Source organism: Pelodiscus sinensis, chromosome 2 (genome assembly GCF_052426305.1).
Source record: "Pelodiscus sinensis isolate ZL-2025 chromosome 2, ASM5242630v1, whole genome shotgun sequence".
NCBI classification, from domain to species: Eukaryota; Metazoa; Chordata; order Testudines; family Trionychidae; genus Pelodiscus; species Pelodiscus sinensis.
This window is the reverse complement of record NC_143053.1, coordinates 76,983,685-77,007,311: the sequence shown is the minus strand read 5'-3', so window position 1 is coordinate 77,007,311 and position 23,627 is coordinate 76,983,685. Positions and strand designations below refer to the sequence as shown.

At 42.3% G+C, this 23,627-nt stretch overlaps 1 protein-coding gene across 3 annotated transcripts in view; it reads right to left on the bottom strand.

Moving 5' to 3' along the window:
* The window catches only part of CDH2 (cadherin 2), a 170,233-nt gene that overhangs the window by 79,958 nt on the left and 66,648 nt on the right, over positions 1–23,627 (bottom strand). For 2 of the 3 annotated variants that reach the window (XM_075920791.2, XM_075920794.2), the window contains exon 3: positions 6,411–6,503. The exons of the other annotated variant lie outside the window; for it this stretch is intronic. In XM_075920791.2, coding sequence (XP_075776906.2) covers positions 6,411–6,503 — 93 coding nt within the window. The remainder of the gene's footprint in view (positions 1–6,410; positions 6,504–23,627) is intronic. 3 annotated transcript variants of the gene reach the window in all.

Below are 23,627 nucleotides of genomic sequence, written 5' to 3'. Positions count from 1 at the left end.
AAAAAGAGCAAACATAGCACTTATCCTTAAAAAATGGGAACGAAGAGGACCTAAAGATTAATAGGCTTCACTAGTTGTAAACACACCAGAACAATTTGTCAGCATCCAAGATAAAAGGGTAATAAGTAATAGATAATGAAGATTTATCAAGAACAAATTATGACAAAACAACCTAATTTTCTTTTTTTGACAGGGTTACCAGCTTAGTGTATGTGAATAAGCAGCAGTAACGCTTTTGACACTGTCCCACGTGATAGTCTTGTAAGCAAACCAGGGAAATGTGGTTTAGATGAAGTTGCTACAAGGTATGTGCCTAACTGATCGAAAGACAATTCTCAAACAGTAGTTATTAATGGTTTGCTGTCAGTCTGGGAGAGTATCTCCCCAGTGGGATCCTGCAAGGGTCAGTTCTAGGTGATGTACTATTCAATATTTTCATTAATGACTTGTATAATTGAGTGAAGAGCATGCTTATAAAATTTGCAAGTGACACCAGGAACTCTAGGAGACAGGTTTAGTATTCAAAATGACCTCAACAAATTGGAGAATGGGTCTGAATTCAACAAGATGAAATTCAATAAAGATAAAGGTACTTGGGAAGGGAAAAAAGCACAAAATGGGAAATAACTGACTAGACTGTAGTACTGCTGTAAAGGATCTGGAGATTGTAGGAAATCATAAATCGAATAAGAGTCGACAATGTGATACAGTTGTGAAAAAGGCTCATTGTGAGGTATATTAACAGATGTGTCATATATGACACGAGGGAAAGAAGGCTAGAGGCAACTGTCCCATTCTACTCTGCAGGAGTACTGTGTTCAATTCTGGATGCCACACAATGAAAAATGTGGAAAAGCTGGATAGAGTCCAGAGGAGAGCAGCAAAAATCATAAAAGATTTAGAAAACCTGCCCTATGATGAAAGGTTAATAAGCTGGACATGTTTAGTTTTGAGAAAAGGCAATTGAAGGGGGACCTGGTAACACTCTTCAAATATGGTATGGGCTTGATCTGAAGCGAGAGAGATTTAGATTAAATACTAGGAAAAAACATCACAGCTCTAAGGATATGAAGCACTAGATTAGGCTTCCAAGGGAGGTTCTAGAATCCTAATCACTAGAGGTTTTAAGAACAGACTGGACTAGGGACAAGCAAAATATAGAGGAAGAACACTTGAATTCCTTCTCATGGAATACCCCAAGTTCTTTTACCCCAAGAGATCTTAAAAAAAGGGAAAAACAAGCTGCAGTCACTGGTAGCTGATCACTTAGGCAGACACACACAGACCCCTCCTGTCTTCCGGGACACAAGAATCTAGTCATCTCCATAAAAAAGTGATTTTATTTAACAAAACAAAAGATATACTTGAGAAAGCATACTTGGTTACTAGGTGTTATAGAGCAACTGAGAAAAACAAATTAAAACAGAGAAAATCTCTGGGAATAACTTAGATAGTGAATGGGGGAGGAAAGGCATGGATTCACACAGAGAAGTTTAAACCAAACAACCAAAATAAAGAAAAATACCCTAATTGCAACTAGAAATACTTTTCCCTCTACTCATGATCTGTGCTGATTCACACTTCAAGGCCCAGTTCACCCCCATGTCCAATATTTCTTATCGGCATGGTAATTCTGATTACTGAATATGTTCCCTCAAGTCCTTAAATTAGAATCACACAAAGAGCAGGCAAGGAATCCAAACACAACCCAAACTCCAGCACTGCCTCCCCACTGGTTCCCTTTACCCCACATCAACACCCAATTCCTCCAACCCATCATAGGTTTTATTTTTTTGTTTTTAAAAAGAGGTAAGTTCATGGAGGAGAGGCCCATCAATAGCTATTAGCCAAGATAGTCAGGGATGCAATTAGGGATGTTAAATATCACTTAACTGAATAGTTGAGTAACCTCATGAATTCTTATCGGTTACTCGACTACACTATTACATCCCTAGATGCCACTCCATGTTCCAAGTACCCATAATCGTCTGGATAACAGGAGAAGATGCGTCTGGATAACAGGAGATAAATCAATTGAAATTGGTTAGTTCTCTTCATTCCTTCTGAAGCAGGCATTATCCACTGTGAGAACTCAGGGCACGGGGCTAGATGGATCTGACCAAGTATGATTAGTTCTCAAGATTTTTGCATTCCTAGGCTGAGAATTTGTATTGCAAGTTAAAAAGAAATTATAAATGCCTGAAAAATTATTTATTTGTGAAATGATAAAACTTTATAACTGTGCTATCAGGCACTGTTTTAACAACAAGAATTGATGTATTTATTATTAGTGGTAATTTAGGTTAAATTACACTGCTTTAATATTTTAAATATGAGAAGTTATAACATAGCGAATCGCAAAGGGAACCTTTAATAATAACCTTGAATATCAGTCTCTCTCTTTCACCAATCTTATCAAGGGAAGGGAGCTATTTTTACCAAAACTACTAAAATTACTATATGAAATGAGACAAATGTAAAACACTCAATTTCTTGAGGACTGAGAAGGTGACTTTGGTAAATATTGATCTAATGTCCATTTACTGAAAGGAACACTCAACCTTTCCAAATGAAAATGTTTAAGATGAAACAGAAATAACTAAATCACAATTCATAATCTGTTAAATTATTAAACTCAAGTACCAACATCATCTCTGAGAAAAAGCCTTAGTTTAGGCTTATTATTTTGATACTGCAAATTGTGTGCAAAATAATAATAGTTTCGAGGTCTTCATACTTATGTAAACTCTATGCTCATAACATCAGCTGATTTACTAAAAACAGCAGATACACATGAAACAAAATGATTTATTGTGCAATTGAATAGCTAATGCGGGGCAGCCACATTATTAGTGTGAAATTATAGAAGACTGAAAAGCTTATTCTAAACAGAACCAGCTAGCAGTGTCTTGTTAATGCATGAAAGGGATGCAGATTGGAGTCTAATCAAATCAACCTTATGTTCTCAAAAGTCTATACAAAAATTTTGAAAACATCTAAAAGCTCATAAAACTTTTAAATTGAGAAAGCCAGACTCCCAAATATCATGTCACTGATTCATTAAAAAGCCGTAGGAGAGTTTATTTTCAGTATCTTCTTGCTATGTAATGTAACCATCTTATGAAAACCAAAATCTACAACTGTTAAGAAGGTTCTTTGTATTATGCTACATGAGAGAATGTCACAAGAGAATACTAACACAATCATAATTAAATTAATCATGATTTTAATTGGTGATTTCACTTTGAAAGTTACACCAAAAATATCATTGGATTACAATTTTATAGCAAACCTTTTTGTTTCAAAATCCAAATACATAAATGCCATCCAAGACTAAGGAAACATACAGTCAGTTTTACAGAGCAAAGTCACTGGGGGTACATCTACACAGCAACATTATTTCAAAATAATAGCGTTATTTCAAAATAGCTTAGTCCGCATCTACACAGCAGGCAGTTATTTCAAAATGCCAAATTACTGTCAAGCCAACACTCTGTATGAGGACTAAGGGCAGTCAGAGGAAGAGTGCTGTATTTCGAAATAAGTGCTGTGTAGACACTCCCCAATTCCAAAATAAGCTATCTTGAAATAAACTATGCAATTGACGTAGCCCTACTACGTAGATGCACTCTGAATCTACAAAGAATATGCTAAAAGGAAGCAAGAGAATATTGCAAATATTCCAGATGACTACAGGAAACCCCCGCCTTACGACGGCCCGAGTTGCAACCCCCTGCACTTATGACCATTTTTGTAAGTGTGGAAGGGTCCATAAACCCCTGTCCTCAGCCCGCAATTATGATGGTGCACAGCACCGATCATAAATGCGGGTTCGAGTTATGTTGTCCCCAACTTGCGATGCTATCCCAGGAACTGGTTGCGTCACAAGTCAGGGGATGCCTGTATGCAAGCTCCAACTGCTTGACTTCCAAGGGAGTTCTGTGTGAACGAGGACTACAAGAATTGGCCCTTATTTGTCTATATTAGAGAGAAAATCATCAGCTTAAGTCAATGGAGATATGACAATTTATATCAATGGAGGAGGATCTGTTCCTAGGGTTTTTCTAAAATTTTTCACCATTGTTAATCCAATGGTAGGAAAAGTGGGTACGCTTGTATCCACAAGGCATTAACTTTGAACCTATTGTACCATATAATCTTGCTCAGAACAAGTCTAGATGACTGTTCTTAAACCTCCAGACAATCAAGGGTGCTTATTGCCAGTACCCCCACCATTGTTCCTTTGAGCACAGAGGAGCTAGTGGCAGCACCTTTTAGAACAACAACAATGTAGACAACGTTTAGTGAGTACACAAGCTGCTCTTCATAACTGCAAGCAGAGAAGGGGAGATTTCTTCCAAGTCATTTATGGTAATGCTCACATCCACAAATGTTATGTTTTGCTCCCAGCAATGGCTCTCTCAAAAGCTTCAAACAAATAACTTGAAGTTCTTCCATTTACATGCAAAACTGAAATTGGTGGGAGTCAATTTACCTGGAAGAGTCCAGTGTGTGAAATTTGAACGTATTAACCATCTGCAATAGGTTTTAGATCAATGTAGTGACCTCAAACAGATATGAAAGTATATACAGGCTGGACTTCCCTGGTGTGGCACCCTCGGGACCTGAGGTTTCCCAAACCAGGGAGTTTGCCAGACCAGGGGAGGTCAGTGCTCCCCTACTGGCTGCACTGCTCCTGGGCTCTGGCCTGGGCTCTCTACCCTGCTTCCCCCCAGGGTCTCCTGAGGTTCCCGCCACGACCCTTCACCACTGCTGGCCCTGCTGCCACAGAGTGTTCCCCAGCCAGGGCTGTCCCACTCCTAAGGCTGCTGGCTACCGCTGGGGATTTCGGCCACCCACTTTCACCAGCTCTTCAGTTGGGGGGGGGGGTTCCTGCTGCCACTGGGGGGCTCCAGGGTGGCCCAGCTGACACTGGGAGTTCTCCAGCCAGGAACGGGGCTCCCTAGCTACCTTGCTCCACTAATACTGGGTGTTCCCCGGCCAGGGAGGGGAGGGCTCCTCAGATGCCACCTGTGCCAGCCAGGGCTCTCCAGCCCTTGAGTTGCTCCCATGTCCAGGGCTCTTTAGTCTAGCAATATCCAGAGAGTCCCAGATTTGGGAGGTTCAACCTGTACTGTTAGGCACATCCAACAGCATTACATTTAGTTAAAATTTCCCTACCCCTAAAAATACTCTTCTTCTTTCATAGCTTATAAAATGTTTTGCTAAATTTAAACCATTCTGGTTGAAAATTTCCATGCTGAGCATCTGCCCTGGACTACATTTTTATTTTAAGTTTCTGCAAAATGGTTCAGCTATCCTTATTTAAGAATTAGGTTAGGGGAAAAGTATTAAACTATTTCTTACAGTTAATGAGCTAAAAGGCTCCACTTTGCTTGGACTCCAGGAGCAGGGACTTGAAATGCAGCAGAATAATCTCACCCTAAAGGCTGAAGGGGTATCTTTAGCTTCCCTGAGGAAATTGAGTTGAATCCTAGATCTCTGAAAATAGCCACTTGCACAGGCTCAGTAGAGGCTGGTAACAAAAGTCTGTAGGAATGCTCCACTTCTACAGAGTTCCATGCCAAACACAGATTGCTCCTCCCACACAGAGGTCCCTGGGCATGCTTCAGCCTAGTGCTATAACCCTGGCAGATGGCGCTGCACACAGAACTGAAAGAAGGGAAACAGTCCTGTGCTCTCCATTCTCCTTTCTGTGGATCCAGGCAGAAAGGAAGAGGAGGAGGAAACAGCCTGACTTGAAGGGAGAAAGGTGAGGACCTTGGGAGGAAGAAAGAAGGACTGTACAAAGAAGGGATAATGAGGAACTAAAGCAGAGGAGGAATTTACAGAACAGAGGATGGGACAGCGGCAAAGCGGGAAAACGCAGCCAAGACAGAAGAGAACAGACTCAAGGGACATGCTACAAGATATAAAATAAACCACAGGCTAGTGGGGCAGGAACAAAAGTGTCTAACCCAGGAGTGAAAGTAACTTACATTTCTTACAGGTACTGTCCTATCACAACTCGCCCCCTCTGGGAGGGGTGTTGTTGCAATAAATGTTTTACAGATACTATTGTGTGTGCGGGGGGAGCATGGGGAGCTCAGGGAAGAGGGTTGGGATATGGGGGAGTGCAGGAATGAGAGTTGAGTGTATGGAGGCTCAAGGCAAGAGGCTGAGGTGTGGCAGGTGCAGGAGGCAGAGCAGATGACTGGGAACATGGGGGGATGCAGGAGTCAGTGTTGGGAGTGTATGAGGGGTTCAGAGCAAGGGATTGGGTGTGGAAGGCAGGTGCAGGAGGTAGGGCAAAGGGCTGGGAGTGTGGGGTGAGGAGCAGGAGTCAAGGTAGGAGACTGGGGGTGCAGGAGTCAGGGTTGGGTTGCATGAGAGGCATAGGGTTAACTTACCTGGCCAGGATGGGGCCGCTGCAGCCAGACAGCCGTGACTGGACAGGGGCCAAGTCAGAATTGTGTCAGCTGATTCCATCTCCCCTCCTACTCCTGCCACAACAGGAGTGGGGACATCGTCAGATGGGGGCCAGACTGTGGGGCCCATTCTGTCCTCTCCGATGGGCCGGCTTTTTAAATAGCCCACCCTGAGATGGCTCTCATCAGAGGGGTGCATCCCACTACTTTCACCTCTGGTCTAACATACTTGAGAATGCTGCCCTCCACAACATGGTTTAGAACCCATGATGTCTGAGTCCTGATGGTGCAGTTTTTACTTCATCCCCTCCTGTAGATAGCCATCAGAGAACAATAGCCTGCTATCACAACCAGTTACTCAATTAGCTCCAATGACAGAACATTCAAAGATTAGGAAATACCAAATGTATTGGTTGCTCATGCAGCCTTAATCTAGTCCCCTTTCACATTTGCATTGTTTTTATCTTTAATTATGTGATCACACAGTAGTTTTCCACATCAGCTCTGCCTCATTCAGAGCACAAGACAGATAATACCATCTCAATTAAGAGGTGTATGAAGATTGTTTCACAAACATTGATGAATTTCTCAGAAACAATAGCCATAAAAAGCCTGTGGCTAAAGACATTGAATTAACTGCTGCTCATTATAATTATTTCAGTGTATACCATCTCAGCAAAATACAATGTTCTGTTAAACATTCCCAATAACGCTTATGAATATACCCAATGTTTTTTACATACTTAAAACGGTAATATATCATATGACACATTGCTACTGATGGCTAAACAGAGGGTTTTTTGTCTATATCTAACCGGATGTTTCCTATCACTATGGCAAGTCACCACTCTCAGGGCTGGCTCCTGGTACAAGAATGGGTGAAATTTACAGAACTTAAAAGTTTCCAAACCACTGACTTCACAAGGGACAGTGCGTGCAGCTCCTGAAGCACAAACACCGGACTATTTAGCACCTCCATCCCCAGTGCTCCCTGTAAGCTGTGCACTTGTGCAGCTGCTTAGGAGAGATTCAAATGCTGCCCAGCTGATTAGCAAAGTGCCCACAGCTAGTTTTTTTGTTCCTATTGATGGTGCACATTCACACATCTTAGTGCACATAAAAATATTTTATTCTGCACATGGGCAAAAAAAAAAAAATCCGAACATGGATGGAACAGATTACAGGGAATATTGCTCCCAACTGTTAGCTCTTTTTGAGCAAAAAATGGAACAACTTCCCATCAGTAAAGCTCTGAGGGCAGGTGAGCATGGAATGCAAAGTAGGGATGTGAAAGGTTAAGGGGTGGGGGATGGAGCAGAAACTTGCCCCGCCACTGGCAGGGCCTGCTCCATCCCCAGGGGACCCATCACGGATGGGGGTGTTATAGCATGGCTGGCGTAGCGCCTCTGTCCATGGTGGGTCTTGGCATGCCGCAGGCAGGGGCTGCTCCAGCTGGGCTGGAGTCCCCCTCTCCCCCTGCAGCCTGCCTCCCTTTTAATCAGTTAACCTGTTAAACACTCCTGTTTAGTTGGTTAACAAGTTAAATGTATTTTAAACCCCTAAAAGTATGTGTATGGTTTTGAAGTCGAGGTTTAAATTTGGAACATGATATAAAAAAAAATACAAAGACATGCTATACACTGAAAAGAATAAATGATAAAATGTGCCTCCTATCTCAAGCAGAGCTTTGAGTAAGGCTCAAAAACTTGTTTCCTGCCAACAGAAGTTGCTCCAATAAAAGATATTTCCTCACCCATCTTGTCTCTTCATTTAGTGGCAGTAGGATGCTTAATTTTAAATTCAAAACCGGCCACAATGTGATACTGCTAAACCAAACAGCTGAAATAATCCAGCCATAAAATAAATTAGGAGGCAGAAGCAGGGGCGGCCTGTGCCTATAGGCATATTCGGCAGCCGCCTAGGGCACCAAGTTAAATGGGGTGCCAAATTCCCTGCCACTTCCCCTTCCTGTTCCAAGGAGCGCAGCGGCTTCCCTGCGCCACAGGAGGGGTGAGTCGACCCCGGAGGAGGAGCGCGGGGAGTTGGCCACGGGGAGGCAGTGCACGGGGGTTCTCTGTGCCGCGGGAGGGGGAGGGTCAGCTCCAGGGGAGGCGGCGCGCAGGAGTTTCCCGTGCCACGGGAGGGAGGGTCGACCCTGGAGAGGCGTGCACCGGCTTCCCTCAGGGGAGGTGGGGAATCTAGGGAGGAGGCTGGTTCAAGGGACTCTCTCCCCCCACTGGAACCCTGTTCCCTCTCCCCACTCCCCTGTCCCCAGTCACAGAACTCCATCTCTAGCCTCCCTGTCTCCAGCCACAGAAGTCCATCCCCAGCCCCTTCTCCCCAGCGATGTGGTGGTAATGGCAGTTAAAGCAGGATAGAGTAATGGACTATTTTGGATTTGTAACAACAACAATTATAATCAGGGCTCACCAGCCGCGCTGTCCGGCCATCTTCGCATACGCAGATCGTTCTGCGCATGCGCAGATCACCCGAACCCGGCTTTTCCGGGTTGCTATCTACTCGCCACAGGCGAGTAGATTGCATTATTTGTCAAGCCCTGATTATAATTAACATTTGTAATGCATTTTTATTTGAAATCGTACTGAAATCTCGTCTAGCTGTCATGTACAAATCTATTCTGAAAATTTCCTTTCTCCATTTTAATTGATCTCAGAAACAGTGGTTGGATGGATGGACAAACCGAATAATTATGCCTGTTTAAATAAATAGGCTTAAAAAACATTAAATGGAAAATAGGGGCAAAATGCTTCCCAGTTTACCAAAAACCTCAGCCTATATCTGCCCTTGGGGTGGCATGGGGGGGGGGGGGGCAATTGCATGGTTCACCTAGGGTGCCAGTTGCTGGCAGCTAGTCTAGGGCCACCCCTGGACAGAAGAATTGGGGCACCCAAAAGTAATTTCTTTAACACCAATAAACCAAACATTTTAAGTCTTGTGTTAAGCCTGATTCCAAGCAACACTGCTCTTGCAAGAGTATATAGGTATACTATGCATTCATGTGGCTATCCTAAAACTCTTCTGGATAAAACCTGACTAGATGTTGGTTGCAGAAGCAGACCTACCAGCAAGCTTATTACAGTGCAGCAATGAATGACAGAGTAAGACAGCCTTTTAGACATGGTTGTCTTGGAGATAACAGAACCTACTGTATTGATTACAAAAGAAAACAAAAAGCTGGGTGCACTTTCTAAAGCTTTTAGTCTGCTCCCTTTCATGTTGATTTTGCAGAGAAGGGCCTCCCTTCCATGGGTATGCAAAGAATGTAGGCAGGATGACTAACTGATTTAAGGATGAATTCTAGCACTAGCTTTCGATGATATATTTAGGATGCGTTCACAGCACCACTTTATCTTTAGAGAATGTAGTATTTGGTGGGTTCAACTGACATGAAATCAAAGATGGCTCACTTGGAGAGTTTAACACTGCAGAAATGCTAAACCTTCCCTAAAATAAATTTAAACTCGTAAGTATGTTGAAAAATAAGTTTCACCAGTTTCATAAAGGCCCTTTTACTATCCCCCATAACACAAGAGGTTTTCTGAATGGGGGATTTTTAATTGAAATTAGCCTCTCATGAATCCATAGATTAGTGATTGCAGATAAACTTGCAGATAAACTCATCTGCATGTAAACATGATTATGAAAAGCCCAAATAATTGCAAAAGGTACTGTTAGGGAAGAGAACTGAAACTAAGATTGACAATTAAGAGAGGCAGTGTCCAGCAGCTTGTCTAAAGAGATTCACACAGCCCTTTCAAAAGCAAACTGAAAGCTGTTTCCACTCAATTGGAACACTCTCAGAACAAACTCCTTTAAGCAGCTAGAAGCAATTGGTCATATGTGTGTGAGAGAATGTGCACTACAGTGTCCACCATCACAAACTGACTTTTGCCAACAGGTAAAACACACTGTAATCGAGAGATCAGTTTCCCCCATGCACAGAATATGAAAGAACTGTGGTATTTGTGTTTTACCATTATTGGCAAATGGCAACCATTTTACTTCATTTCCTTATTTCCATGATATCTACTTATCAAATTTTACAAATCCCCTACACCTTTGGCATAAGATTAAACAAACAATTTCAGTACCCAGGGAATTTTTTAAATCAAATTACAGTGGAATGAAGACAGAATACTGCAGTTCTAATGATAACCCAGTATCCTCACTATTGAAATATTCAATTTAATTAACACATTGAACCTTTAAATATCTGATCCAGCCCATGCAAGTAATTTTTTTTTTGCTAGACGTAGCATTCAGTTTAAGCGGACCCCTTTTGGGAGTTTGTACCAAGAACATACTGGAAAAGGATTGTTTCTATTTTTTCCCCACTTTTCTTGATAATCTAATTCCAAAATAAGTTTTATACTCCTATTGAGTATAATTACCTTATACTGAAAAAGTTAAAATTGAACTAAGGAGCTATCACCGCCCATGTTGTCATTTGTTTTAAACAAGGGGGCTGAAAATCACAGTACTACCATGGCAACTGCAGTGATTAATATCAATAGAAATGTAGCTGTGTTAGTCTGGGGTAGCTGAAGCAAAATGCAGGACAATGTAGCACTTCAAAGACTAACAAGATGGTTAATATCAGTATTTTCAGGTTCACGTTGCTATCCTGCCTGTAGTTGCTAGCAAAGTGTCAATATTGTCGGATGGTGAGTTGGCTTTCATGACATCTGCCTGAACACATGGCCCATAAAGATGTTTGATATTATGGTGACACCTATTCTCCATCTGAAATTCTCACTGGACAGACTTGCTATTAGAGGTGCGTATTAGAGTTTTACTCATATTTTATACATAGGATCTACATTCTACTTCTGCACTGAACAATTTGTGTGTATTTGTAACTATCATAATTTTAAGAGTTACTGATTTTTGCACATTCATTTAAAAATCTACATCTACACTAAACATTTGGCTCAGTACATCCACACTTAGGGTACGTCTAGACTACGTGCCTCTGGCGACAGAGGCATGAAGATTAGACTACCCGGCATAGGAAAATGGAGGCATAGGAGGCATACCTGGGAAGTCAACAAATGCCTTTGATGTCGACCGCGGAACGTCCAGACTACTGCGCTGAGCCGACAAACAGCTGATCGGCTCTGCGCGGCAGCCATGTAAATTTAAATGAAGCGGCGATTATTTAAATCGCCACTTCATTTTCCTATGCCGGGTAGTCTAATCTACATGGCTCTGTCGCCAGAGGCACGTAGTCTAGACGTACCCTTAGTTCTGATTAACTATAGGGGAGGAAACAAGATGATTTAGGAAAAACAACTGCTCACTGATAATATTCTTCATTATAGTCTCTTTCTTTACAGTACTTCCTCTTCATCTTGTTTCTTGTGTGAAGTAGATTGTTCCTTGAGTGAAAGGGAAGAGTCTACTAATATACAGTTCAAAAACTTCAGTGACTGTTTTTATCTGTCTATTCCTTGTCTTCAAAGACTAAGGCCAGAAGAGACCACTGTGATCATCTAATCTGACCTGCACATTGTAAACCACATAATTCAATCCACCCACTCCTGAAACGGACGCATCATATCTGCCTCAGTTACTGAAGTATTTAAATCATGATTGCAGAACTTCAAGTTCCAGAGAATCCACCATTACTTTAATTTAAACCTGTAAGTGACCTATTCTCCATCCTGCAGTTTCTTTAGTATACCTAGATAAAGACTTTGTGGATCCTCTGATTTGGTCCTGTTAAACTGTTTGAATTGAACTTTCTCCTCCAATGTGTTAATTTCTACTTTCATATCCTCATATCCATTAGTCACCCCTGTTCCTTATTATTTTTATTCAAAACTGACAAATAATTTGTTTAGGTGTTGGATCATGTTTGGATTATTTTCAATCTCCACCTGAACTTTGGTGTTCAGCAGTCCTACTTCTTTCCTTGTTATTTGTATGTTACTGAATCTTTTTATTGGTTTTAATTCCCTTTGCAAGTTTCAACTCTTCTGGACTTTTGGCAGCTCTCACTTTTTTTCTACACTTCGTGACTGCCAAGAGGCAGTTTTCCTTTTCTTCCATTCCTTGTAAACTTTCTGCATTCTCTTAATTTGTTGGGGGTGCGTGCTCTTTCCACTTTGATCTGCAACCCCTTCCATGTTCTGTTCTGACTGGGTGGATGAAGAAGTGACACTTGAATTAAAAGGATGTTTCAGTAAATCAATGAAGACTGGCATTTCTTTCATTATTTTCATTTATATGCCTTTCAAGTGACTATATTTGAAGAAGCTAAGAGATTTCAAAATTAATAATGCCAGAGACAGAAAGCCTATGTCAGATTGTACCTTGTTGTGTGATCAGATGAGGGGAGATCCAGAACTTCCTGGGATCAGTTATTACGAGTCCTCATGGGTTTAAAAATCAGATTTGTCTCAGCTTTAAGAGACTCTTCAGACCATAGATCTTCTGATCTTGCTTTGACCAAAATCTGAACCACGCTTTTCACATGGCCCCACAGCAGTTTGGGGTCATGTGAAAAGCACCTCTCCATAATTGATTCAGGCCTAGTAGGCACAGCCAGGGGAAGGGTATATGTACTCTGGCTGGAGGACAGATAGGCACACAAATATACAAACTCTCTGAAATAGATGTCCATTTCTCTACTTCTGCCCCCTGCTGACTCATGGGGTTACAGCTGTACTAATTCCCATCTCTGGCCCTTTGCTGCTGCCCCCTGTGGTCATTCTGCAATGACCCTCCTGCCGGACCCCCCCCCTTTTCCATTTTATGAGAAACAATTGAATTCCAGGCACATCCGAGCATCCTGTCGCAATCAAACCCTTACCTTGCTTTAAGTTATGATAAGAGGAAGCTGCATACCAAATTTGGTGGTCCTAGCTCTTACTGTTTAGGAGGAATTCTTGAAAAAAAGGACTAACACACATTTCTAAAATATATACTGAAATATAAATGCCTGGAATCTGGTAGCACATGATCAAGTAAAATATCAGAGATCAACATCAGAGTGAGTATGTGTTGAAAACTGAATAGTATACCTCCACATAGTATACAAGCTGAACAGGTCACAGGGTGACCCGATAGTAGTAGATGACTCTGATCATCATCACAGGATGATCCTCTAGGATAGATATAGGTGAATTTTCCAGGAACATAAATTTCTGACTCTTGTTGTGAAGTTTCAGGGAACTAAATAATCAAGTTGTATCCTCTTTTTTCATGTATTATGTCATCAATAAAGACTAAACTCAGAAAATAGATGACAATTTTGTTGATTTGAGGGAGAACAAAATATAAAGATACTGTTCCTCAGTTCCATTAAATTTGCCTAAATCAAAATAAGTTTTGTCAAACTAACTATGTGAAAAACATATGGACAGCAATAATATGCATATTACAGTGATATTTTTATAGTCATTTTCAGATTCTGTGTACACTTTCATGAGCAGGAGCAGTAGTAGTTGGATTAAAAATATGCACTCTTTTGGGTGAAAATTCTTCCTTTAACATATGATTGCCAGGCACAGAATACCTCCTTTTTGGAGAATAAGTTCAAATAATTACTCAAAATTAGCCAATGCGAAGTTGCAACATAATATTTAAATCTATGAAAATGTGGTTAAACAATTAGAGATTATCAGTATTTGATTTTGCTTATTACATTATTGCAGCATTTCAATGCAAACTCTTTTCAAGAAGAGGTGGAGAATTTTAAAAGACCCTTGTAGTGGTGTTCCCCTCTCCGTATGCCAAAACAATACATTTTAAACATCTGATCCTTTGTGTTCCAGAAAAGACAAAATTTTAATCCTGGAATTTTTTGTACAGTCCTTCAGGGACATCATCAGAAATCTCTATTTAAGACAGATGACACAGTAATTGGTATACATCTAGTGCTTGCTGAATTGTGCTCATGTCGTACTCATGTCATACCAGAGAGTCTATAAAAACAAATTTCACCATATCAAGTGGGGAAACAATGATCTTCTAGTTATCTATCATTTCTTTTTTTGCAGTTTGAAATCTTTTTTAATATATATATTTACGGGAATTTTCAATTAGCAAAGGTGTTTATTTGTAGAATTCTTAGATGCATGTGGCAGAGCTACACAGAATGGTTAATTCTAAAGTTTTTTTGCCCACCTACTAGGCTCCAGTAAAGCTGAAACAAGCTCATTTAAGAAAAACAAAAACAAAACGTGACATAATTACAACTAGACTCAGGAAGGTTGCCCCACCTTACGTTCACATTTTATAGAACAAAATGAAACACTACGAATGTATTAACATTTAGATTAGCAGACTCTTTGTGCTTTCTATATCAACAGTAATTGGTTAGCCAATTTACAGAATCTTATCAAAGCTAGTGAATAAAATAAATATTTGCAAACTTACATCTTGAGATAATTACACTAAATGGAACATGTCTTCCTCTTTCTTTTTCTTTTTAACAGAAGCCACAAGTGTCCATTAAAATGTTTTATTGGAATTCCAATCTCTAGTCACACTGCAGTATGAGGCTTTATATAATCTATTGATAAAATTCCAAAGCCAAATACACTTTATCCTGTCAAAATTCTCTTGGGAGAATTTGAGCTTCAAAGTTCAGCCCCAACATCTCTCTCATACATTTTTCATGACATTTGAAATTTCCAGAGTAAAGCCAAATCTCCAAAATATTTTCAAAATTAAGAAATACCTAACAGATAGATGTGAAATTTCTAGAATAAAGGGGAAGAGGATGAAGGAATGGGTTAGTACTGGTGAGAGAATATATACCATTAAATAATGTTTGCAAAACCAATAAAAGCATGATCCTTCAACACTTACTCGTACAAATGACTATGTTGAACTCTTGTCTGATGAAAGCCTGGAGGATTGGTAGGTCAGACCCTGAAGCAAACTGCTTGAGTATGTCCTCACTTTAAGACGCGCATAATCCCAAGTGAAGTCAATGGAACTACTCATATACCTCAAGTTAGGCATATACTTAAATTATCTTTGTAGCCTGATGTCAACTGAAGTAGCCAAATTTTTCTCCACTCTTAAAAATTTCTAAAATGGAAGAACGTATGTTGGCTGTCTTCTCCTGTTGGTAGAGAGACAGGAACACAGAAGGTGAGAGGTAGATGAGAAAGAAAAGAATTTTCATTAACTGATCCTTTGTTGACTGCATCCATATTTTGATATTAAATCCAAGATGGCAACATTGCAAAAAGCATGTCATTTTTAACTTTTGCTTATTACAGTTCAATTTCCTTGTTTTTCTCCCTTTTCCCCTCAAACCTCTGTATTCTGTCCTCCTTCCCCCTGCTTCAGATAATTATGCCACTGTGCAGAAGAAGTAGAGAAAGGACAGAAAGTGCAAAGGACCCTATATCCCCGCTCCTGGATTCTGTTTCAGCAAAAGCAGAAGGATGCTAACTAGCCTCATATAAAGTGTCAGTTTCACTCTATATCCACTGACAACATGGGAGAGGCTTTATTGTGAAGAACCTCCACACTATAATGCTGCAACAAGATTTTTTCAAAGCTCTCGTCAAAGAATATGGGCCATTATGTAGGGAGGCAGGAATGGGGTTATCAGGCAGAATAGGATTCTTGAGATTCAGTCTTTAAAATGTAATCCAGCTTCATAACTTAGAAGTGTTTTTTTTAAGTATCAGAAAAGCACTTAAAATGGGACATAGCTGTTAGTTGTCACTTCATTACATTCTCTAGGGTACCATAAAAATGACAAATTGATCTGACCCATGCAAAATTATTGTTAGCTAAAACACATTCACTTGAACAAAAGCAAGAGGACTATGATTCCTGTAACCAACAGTATTTTACACACCTGCAAGTATTTTATACACCTACAATTTTTCATACTCTTATCTCATTAATAATCACAGTTCAAATATAATAAATTCAACTCTACCTACATTTACAAGGAAATATTGCTTCCACAATACAGTGTTTATGCATCAATTTCAGTAACAGCTTGTTTTCATCTAGGGACAAAGATAAGTACACTTCACATAAAAGATATCTGGTTTCCAGTGCTGTTATTAAACAGACTCACAAGAATCTGAGTTCGCACAGAAGAAACATTTAAAAGTTTCTAACATAAATGACAACTTTCTTTTGTAATCTATTTTTAGAGCTTTTAAATATATACACTACTGTTAAGCTAATACTTATTCCAAATTAGGTAAAATTTCTACACAAATATAATATCAAAGCTCCTGAAGAATTGTGATTACAGAAGATTGCATCTGTAATTGATACTGCATATTTAACTTTTCTTTTGGAGGGCACAGTAGGAGACTGGAAGTTTGATTTTTCACACAAATATCACCTCTAAATGATCCTGCAAATGGTTGAACACAGCTGTAAAGTGCCAGTGTAGATGTAGCCTGATATTGTAAACTCTCTGGGATAGAGAAGAAGTTCCTGTCACTGCAACAGTTAGGTGAAATTAGTTATAGCATTACATTCCAGCTACTCAGGCCTTGTCTACACTTGAAATAGTACAGCAGCACATCTGCACTGCTTCAGTGCACAAACAACCTACGCCAAAGGGAGGGTTTTTTTCCCCCCCATTGGCAGGGCTCGACAAATCACTGAATCTACTCACGCATGGCAAGTAGATTTCAGCCGGTCGCCCTGTTCACCGGCGGCACACGCATGCGGCTCTTGTGCATGAGCAGTGCGGGGCTGGCGAGTAGGTTTCGCCACTGTTTGTCAAGCCTTGCCCATTGGCATATGCAATCTACCTCCCCAAAAAGCAGTGAGGGTTGACAGAAGCACTGTTTCCTCTGGGAGTTAGCTCATCTTAAGTAGGCCACTGAGGAATATGGATTTTACACACCATAAAGTGGTGTGTAACTTGTGTGTAAAGTTTCAGGAGCGGGAGTTTAGAACCTGTGGCCTGAGGACTGCATGCAGCCCATCGCAGTTTTAGGTGTAGCCTGCAAGACATTTTGTTTACTGTTACCCACACACAGGGTTGACAGATTCTGCTGGTTTCCATCCATGTCGTGGTTTTTTTTTTTTTTACACAGGTATTAGGAAAGTGATCCACACATTAAGCAAGGGCATGTGAAGTGAGGTGTGTGCTGGGGAAGAAAAAAAAAAAAAAAGGAAAGAAAAATTAAAAAAAAAAAAAGAAGTAAGGATTGAGCCCAATCCTTATTTTTAAACTTTCCATGGACTCCCTGCAGTACCATCACGGACTACCAGGGGCCTGTGGACCACAGGTTAGGAACCTCTGTCATAGTACAATTAAATGGGGGAATACAAGCAAAAATAAATACATTATCAACCAGATAAATATCAAAATGTTCAGTTTATCTTAGCTCGATATTTTATTTGAAGGCCCTCATGTAAAATAAGAGAAATATGGTCACATTTAATTCAACAAATAAACAAATGAAAGATTAGATGTAGTCCACTTACAAAAGTATTAGAAAGACAGGACAGTTGAGAAAAGTATTCAAGCTCTTCTTCAGCTCTGTGTAGCTTGTAAGCTTGTCCGTTTCACCAACATTCGTTGATCCAATAACAGCATTATCTCACCCATCTTGTCTCTCTAATATGTTGGGATGAACATGGCTTTACCACAACTGCAGACAAAAGCATGTTACATACAACTTCTGCATAAAGCAACCCACTGAAGTCTTTTAATGTACAAAAATGAATGAACAGATTCTAAAAGTTATGGAGATGAATTTTCATATTAGTGCATCTTAGGGCTGTTTTTCTTCCCTTTTCCAAAGACAAACTGGTTTAGAACTTGTTAGAATTTTCAAAGATCACTGACAAAAAAAATCCTCAGTTTTTTCCAATAGAAAAAAAATTGAAGAGTGTATTTCATGTTTTTTTCCTGAAAACCTAACCAAACTACCGTATATTCCGGCGTACAAGACGACCTCTGATGTTAAAAAACATCCCCCAAAAATCGGGGGTCGTCTTGTACGCCGGATGCCCTGCCGCCGGAGCCCCTCCGCGGCTTTGAAAGCCTCGGGGGAAGCCGGCGGGGGGGCATCCCAGGCGCGCATGGGCTGCCCCCCCGCTGGAGCCCCTCCGCGGCTTTGAAAGCCTCGGGGGAAGCCGGCGGGGGGGCATCCCAGGCGCGCATGGGCTGCCCCCCCGCCGGAGCCCCTCCGCGGCTTTGAAAGCCTCGGGGGAAGCCGGCGGGGGGGCATCCCAGGCGCGCATGGGCTGCCCCCCCGCCGGAGCCCCTCCGCGGCTTTGAAAGCCTCGGGGGAAGCCGGCGGGGGGGCATCCCAGGCGCGCATGGGCTGCCCCCCCGCCGGAGCCCCTCCGCGGCTTTGAAAGCCTCGGGGGAAGCCGGCGGGGGGGCATCCCAGGCGCGCATGGGCTGCCCCCCCGCCGGAGCCCCTCCGCGGCTTTGAAAGCCTCGGGGGAAGCCGGCGGGGGGGCAGCCCATGCGCGCCTGGGATGCCCCCCCGCCGGCTTCCCCCGAGGCTTTCAAAGCCGCGGAGGGGCTCCGGCGGGGGGGCAGCCCATGCGCGCCTGGGATGCCCCCCCGCCGGCTTCCCCCGAGGCTTTCAAAGCCGCGGAGGGGCTCCGGCGGGGGGGGGGGGCAGCCCAGGCGCTCCTGGCGGCTTTGCTCCCGGTGCCTCTGGTCTGCTGGGGACCATCTCCAGCAGACCAGGGACACCGGGAGCAAAGGAGGCGGAGGGGCGCTGGGGTATAAGATGAAACCCTATCTTTTAATTAAAAAGATAGGGGGTCGTCTTATACACCCAGTCACCCTATACGCCGGAAAATACGGTATTTGGTTTTGTTTTCATACTGTATGCCTTTATAGGAGATTGCACACTTTTCCACAAAAACAGATTCCAAAACATATCAGACATTATACAAATGAACATCTGTGATACTTTTTAAGCAGGTATGCAAATGCATACAGGTTAGAAATTATTTGCTTTTCAAAGCACACACTCAATTTATTTTTACATTGCAATAAACTTAGTTTCAGAATAATGTGTAAAACTTCACACAAACACAGAGATAAGGCAGTGGCTATTTAAATAACCTAATACATGGACATTTATTTTTTGGAGATTGTGGACTTAAGTATAGACAGTATTCTCTCAATATCATGGACGTTTGTGGTCAAGAGAGTTTTTGTAGTATTAAAGGAAACAAGATAATGAAAATACATCACTCCCCTTTTCTTGATTCTCCAGGTCTCATTTTGAGGGTTGAAAACTGAGGCATATGATAGCTCTTCAATCTAGCCAAACAAACACAAGCTATAATAGGTGACTATTCCAACACTAAATTAACCATTTCATATATAGCTGTAAGGGTCAATCTGTACTAAGCAGATGGTTCAAAAGAAAGAAACAGCTTTGTTCACCTGTGTTGCATAAGATCTTGGTTCCTCCTTTGTCATTAATAAGGAGTACATATAAGGTCCAAAGATTCCAAAAGGTGCTCCTTGGAAGGAGAATTCAAAACAAAAGCCTCTACTCCAAGGATGTTATCAGAGTGATTTACATACTGACATCCTTGATTGTTCCAAGTAGCACAAAAAACAATGGCAAAGAATTCAATAGGGGCATAACTTCTCTCCAAGTTCCAATTCAGGAAGCTTTGGCTGTCATTGTTTAGCAATCCTCCCATCTAGTGCAGAAATAAGGATAGAGGAGCACAGACAAGGTAATAATTAAATACAAAACCCTACTTAGCTATCTTAGTCAACGAATGACAAGTACTCTCTATTTGGCTAAAGTTCTTAATACTGTGCAGCTGCACATTTCCATGTGCACAGATATCCTTTTCAGTTTCTTCTTAGCTCTTTTTCTAGAGACAAGGTGGATGAAGTCATATCTTTTATGGGATTTCTCTTTCTAGCCATCATCCAAAACTGGACTTCCAAACAGGGCCGGACTATGGGGTGGGCGCACCGGGTAGCTGCCTGGGGCACCAACCGATGGGGGGGGGGGGGGCACCTGATGGCAGCTGTAAGGGGCGTGCGGCGCCCCTTACAGCTTCCATCAGGTGCTGCACACCCAGTCCCAGCGGGCTGCAGTGGCTGCCCAGGGCAGGGGCCGCATTAACCCCTGCAGTGCTTTTCCCCCGCGGCTGCCCTGCACAGCCAGGTGCGGCCTGCCAGGGTGGACCTGGGCTGCACACCAGCAACAGTGGCCAGGCAGGGCATGCGCCATGCGCCCACCTGCACACCCTGGGGGCGGGCTCGCGCACGCGCTGTACGCCTGGCAGCAGGCTCACGCACCCCTCGGGCAGGCTCTCACATGTGCCGTGAGCTTGGAGGCAGGCCCGCGCACCCCGGGGGCAGGCTCGTGCATGTGCCATGCAGCTGGAGGCGGGCCTGCGCGCCCCAGGGGTGGGGGTAGACTCGTGCATGCGCCATGCACCCAGGGCCGGGCCCACACGCCCTGGGGTCAGGCCCACGCATGTGCCTTGCGCCCAGGGCGGCACCACCCGCCGGGCCCCGGGCCCCAAAGTTTATTGGCCAAACTAATATTTATTTCAGTTAAATATTAGTTAACTGAATAGTTGATTAACCTCATTAATTCTTATTGGTTAGTCAACTATTCTATAGTCCCTGGGCAGCCCCTGTCCAAGAGGGAGGGGTCTGAGCTCCTGGACCCAGCACAAGCTGGAACTGAGCCGGGCTGCCTGCCTGCTTTGCTCTAATACACTTTAAATGCAGCTCCGCAGTGGGGGTACGTCCAGGACCCAGCACAAGCCGGGACGGAACTGGGCTGCTGGCCAGCCTGCTAAAAAATTTACTAGCAAGAGGTGGGGGGGGGGGGGGGAGAAACGTGTGTGATCTATAGCATTAACCTATAAGCTTTTGCTTATTGGTTAATCGACTATCCTATTACGTCCATAGGCCAAACCCATATTTTGCTCAACAACTTCTGCTGTTGTATGGTTATAATAGATCTTCACATCTTTAAATGTTGCAAAAGATAGCTCATGATGTTTAACCTTGTTTATAGATAGCATTCTACATCTCCAAAGCATCATACAACTTCCACAATGGCAGTTTGATCTAGGTAAATATTCTCCTTTTACCGACTCTTTCTTCTAATGCTACACATGGAAAGCTGACGGTAAAGCAGGCATTAGAGCTCAGGAGTTCTTGGTGCATAATGTCTGTGCCCATTCCTGCAGAGCACCTGTACCTAAGCAGGAATGGGCAATCTGCGGGGTTCTGTGTGTGGCCCATGAAACATTGTTTACTCTTAACAGAGTTGTCAGAGTCTGCTGGTTTATCTGTGTAGTTTTTTTCCTACATGCATATAAAGCAAGGGCATGTGACATCAGATGCATGTTGATTGCACATAACATTTACTGTGAGAGCCCTGTGCTCCCTCTGCATCCAATCTAAAAGCTGCTACAGTTGAATTGACATTTCCTGTAAAATTCTTGATGTGTAAGCACAGTTAGCAAAGCTACCCTATCCTGGGAGACCATTTTGGTCATGACAGTCTTGCAGCCCACAGAGATGAAGCAAGCCACACATGTGGTCCACTCACTAGCCTAGGTTGCCTAGCACGACTATAGGCCATGGTGCAGTGATGGAAACACCACCCTGTGGAGTATATCTGTGCCCTCCACAGGTACCCATGCTAGCAGCTCCTGTTGGCCACAGATCACAATTCCTGGCTAAAAGGAGCTGTGGAAGTGGTGTCCTGATCCAAAGTGCTTCCCATAGTTCCTGCTGGCTGGGAATGGTCAACGGCAAGCACCTGTACCTGTAGAAGTACAGGTAAATAAAGTGACAGAGACCTACCAGAGGCTAATCCTGGTGAACTTCCCCCATTTTATTGCCCTCCCCTGCCATAATGCCTTTCTACTCCCCTAATGCTGTGCTTGCTGTACCTAAGAACACAGATTCTGAAACGAACTTTGCCTAAAGTGAGTTTCTCTGTCCATCATTATGGAACTGGTCAAATCACATTGATCGAAGTCACACAAAACACACTAAAAAGTTGCATAAATGTATTTAAATGAGTCAGTAAATCTATAAAGATACTTCAAGTTCAATGGCTAGCCTTCTGAGAGGTATAATTAATGATTTTTCTGTTAGAGCCCACTATTACTATGTGTGATTTGTTCTTAGAAACGAGCAAGGGAGAAAAGAGCAAAATATGTTTGCAGCCTACGACTCTGATAAAGTTAGTACAGATTACAAAAACTTTTGCTACTAAGAGGGAAAAAATTATAAACAAATATATCTGTAATTCGGAGGTCGAGGACAGCCTGAAGTTAGAATGAATAAGGGAAACAGATCTTCCACAAATCTCTGCTCTGACACAACAACTCCTCCAGTGAACTGGAGCTAGATTTTAAAAACAGAACTTCTGTGTTGTTGTCCTTAGAGACTCATCAGCTAACCTGACCTTAGATGGATAGAAGTTGACCTGGCAAAGGCTTCTAGCAAGGGATCCAAAATAGGCTCTACAATATGGCCAATTTGGGTTGCAATTACCATTGTCACTTGGGGAGGAGCAATACCCTTATCTGGCACAAACAAAAAGCCACCCATAAATTGCTCAATTGTGCCCAGCTGAGCAGGAAGAACACAGGAGAAAGCTTTAATACAACCAATGAAGAAAAACAGGATGAGCTAAGTAGAACTGGTGGACTACAGCAGCGGCAAGATGTAAGCCAATTGTATCCAATGGTGCAAAGCCTAATCCAGATGGAATGATAATACCAGTGTCAGAAGCAGACAGGAGTTAGTGTGGGGGAAGGGCAGAAATGAGCGCTCACAAAGCAACTGTTAGAGCGGTAAGTCACTTCAGAACTCACAGGCCTTGGTTACTGGTGCATGCCTAACATGTATTTGGCCTCACTGCCTAATGCTTTATTATTAACCATTAATGCTTAATGGTTTATTGTTATTAAATCATGGCTTTTAAAATAAAATGTTAGGGATTTTTGCCATTCATTTCCTGTCTCAGTTAAAGCAGACATGAAAGTGCCCACAGTATCACAAATTGCTGCTTGATAAGGCAGCATAATTCAGAGACACAGGCAGTTTAAGTGTCAAGTTCTCTCCTTTCCCCACTTTGTAAACTTTGCAGCTCAAGAAACTGATTTGTGACCCACAAGCCAATTCCCTGTTCAGTTTTTTCAGCAGCATTCTTTAAACTTGGAACCGGTCACAATGTGAGCATTGCAGCCCGACTGAGA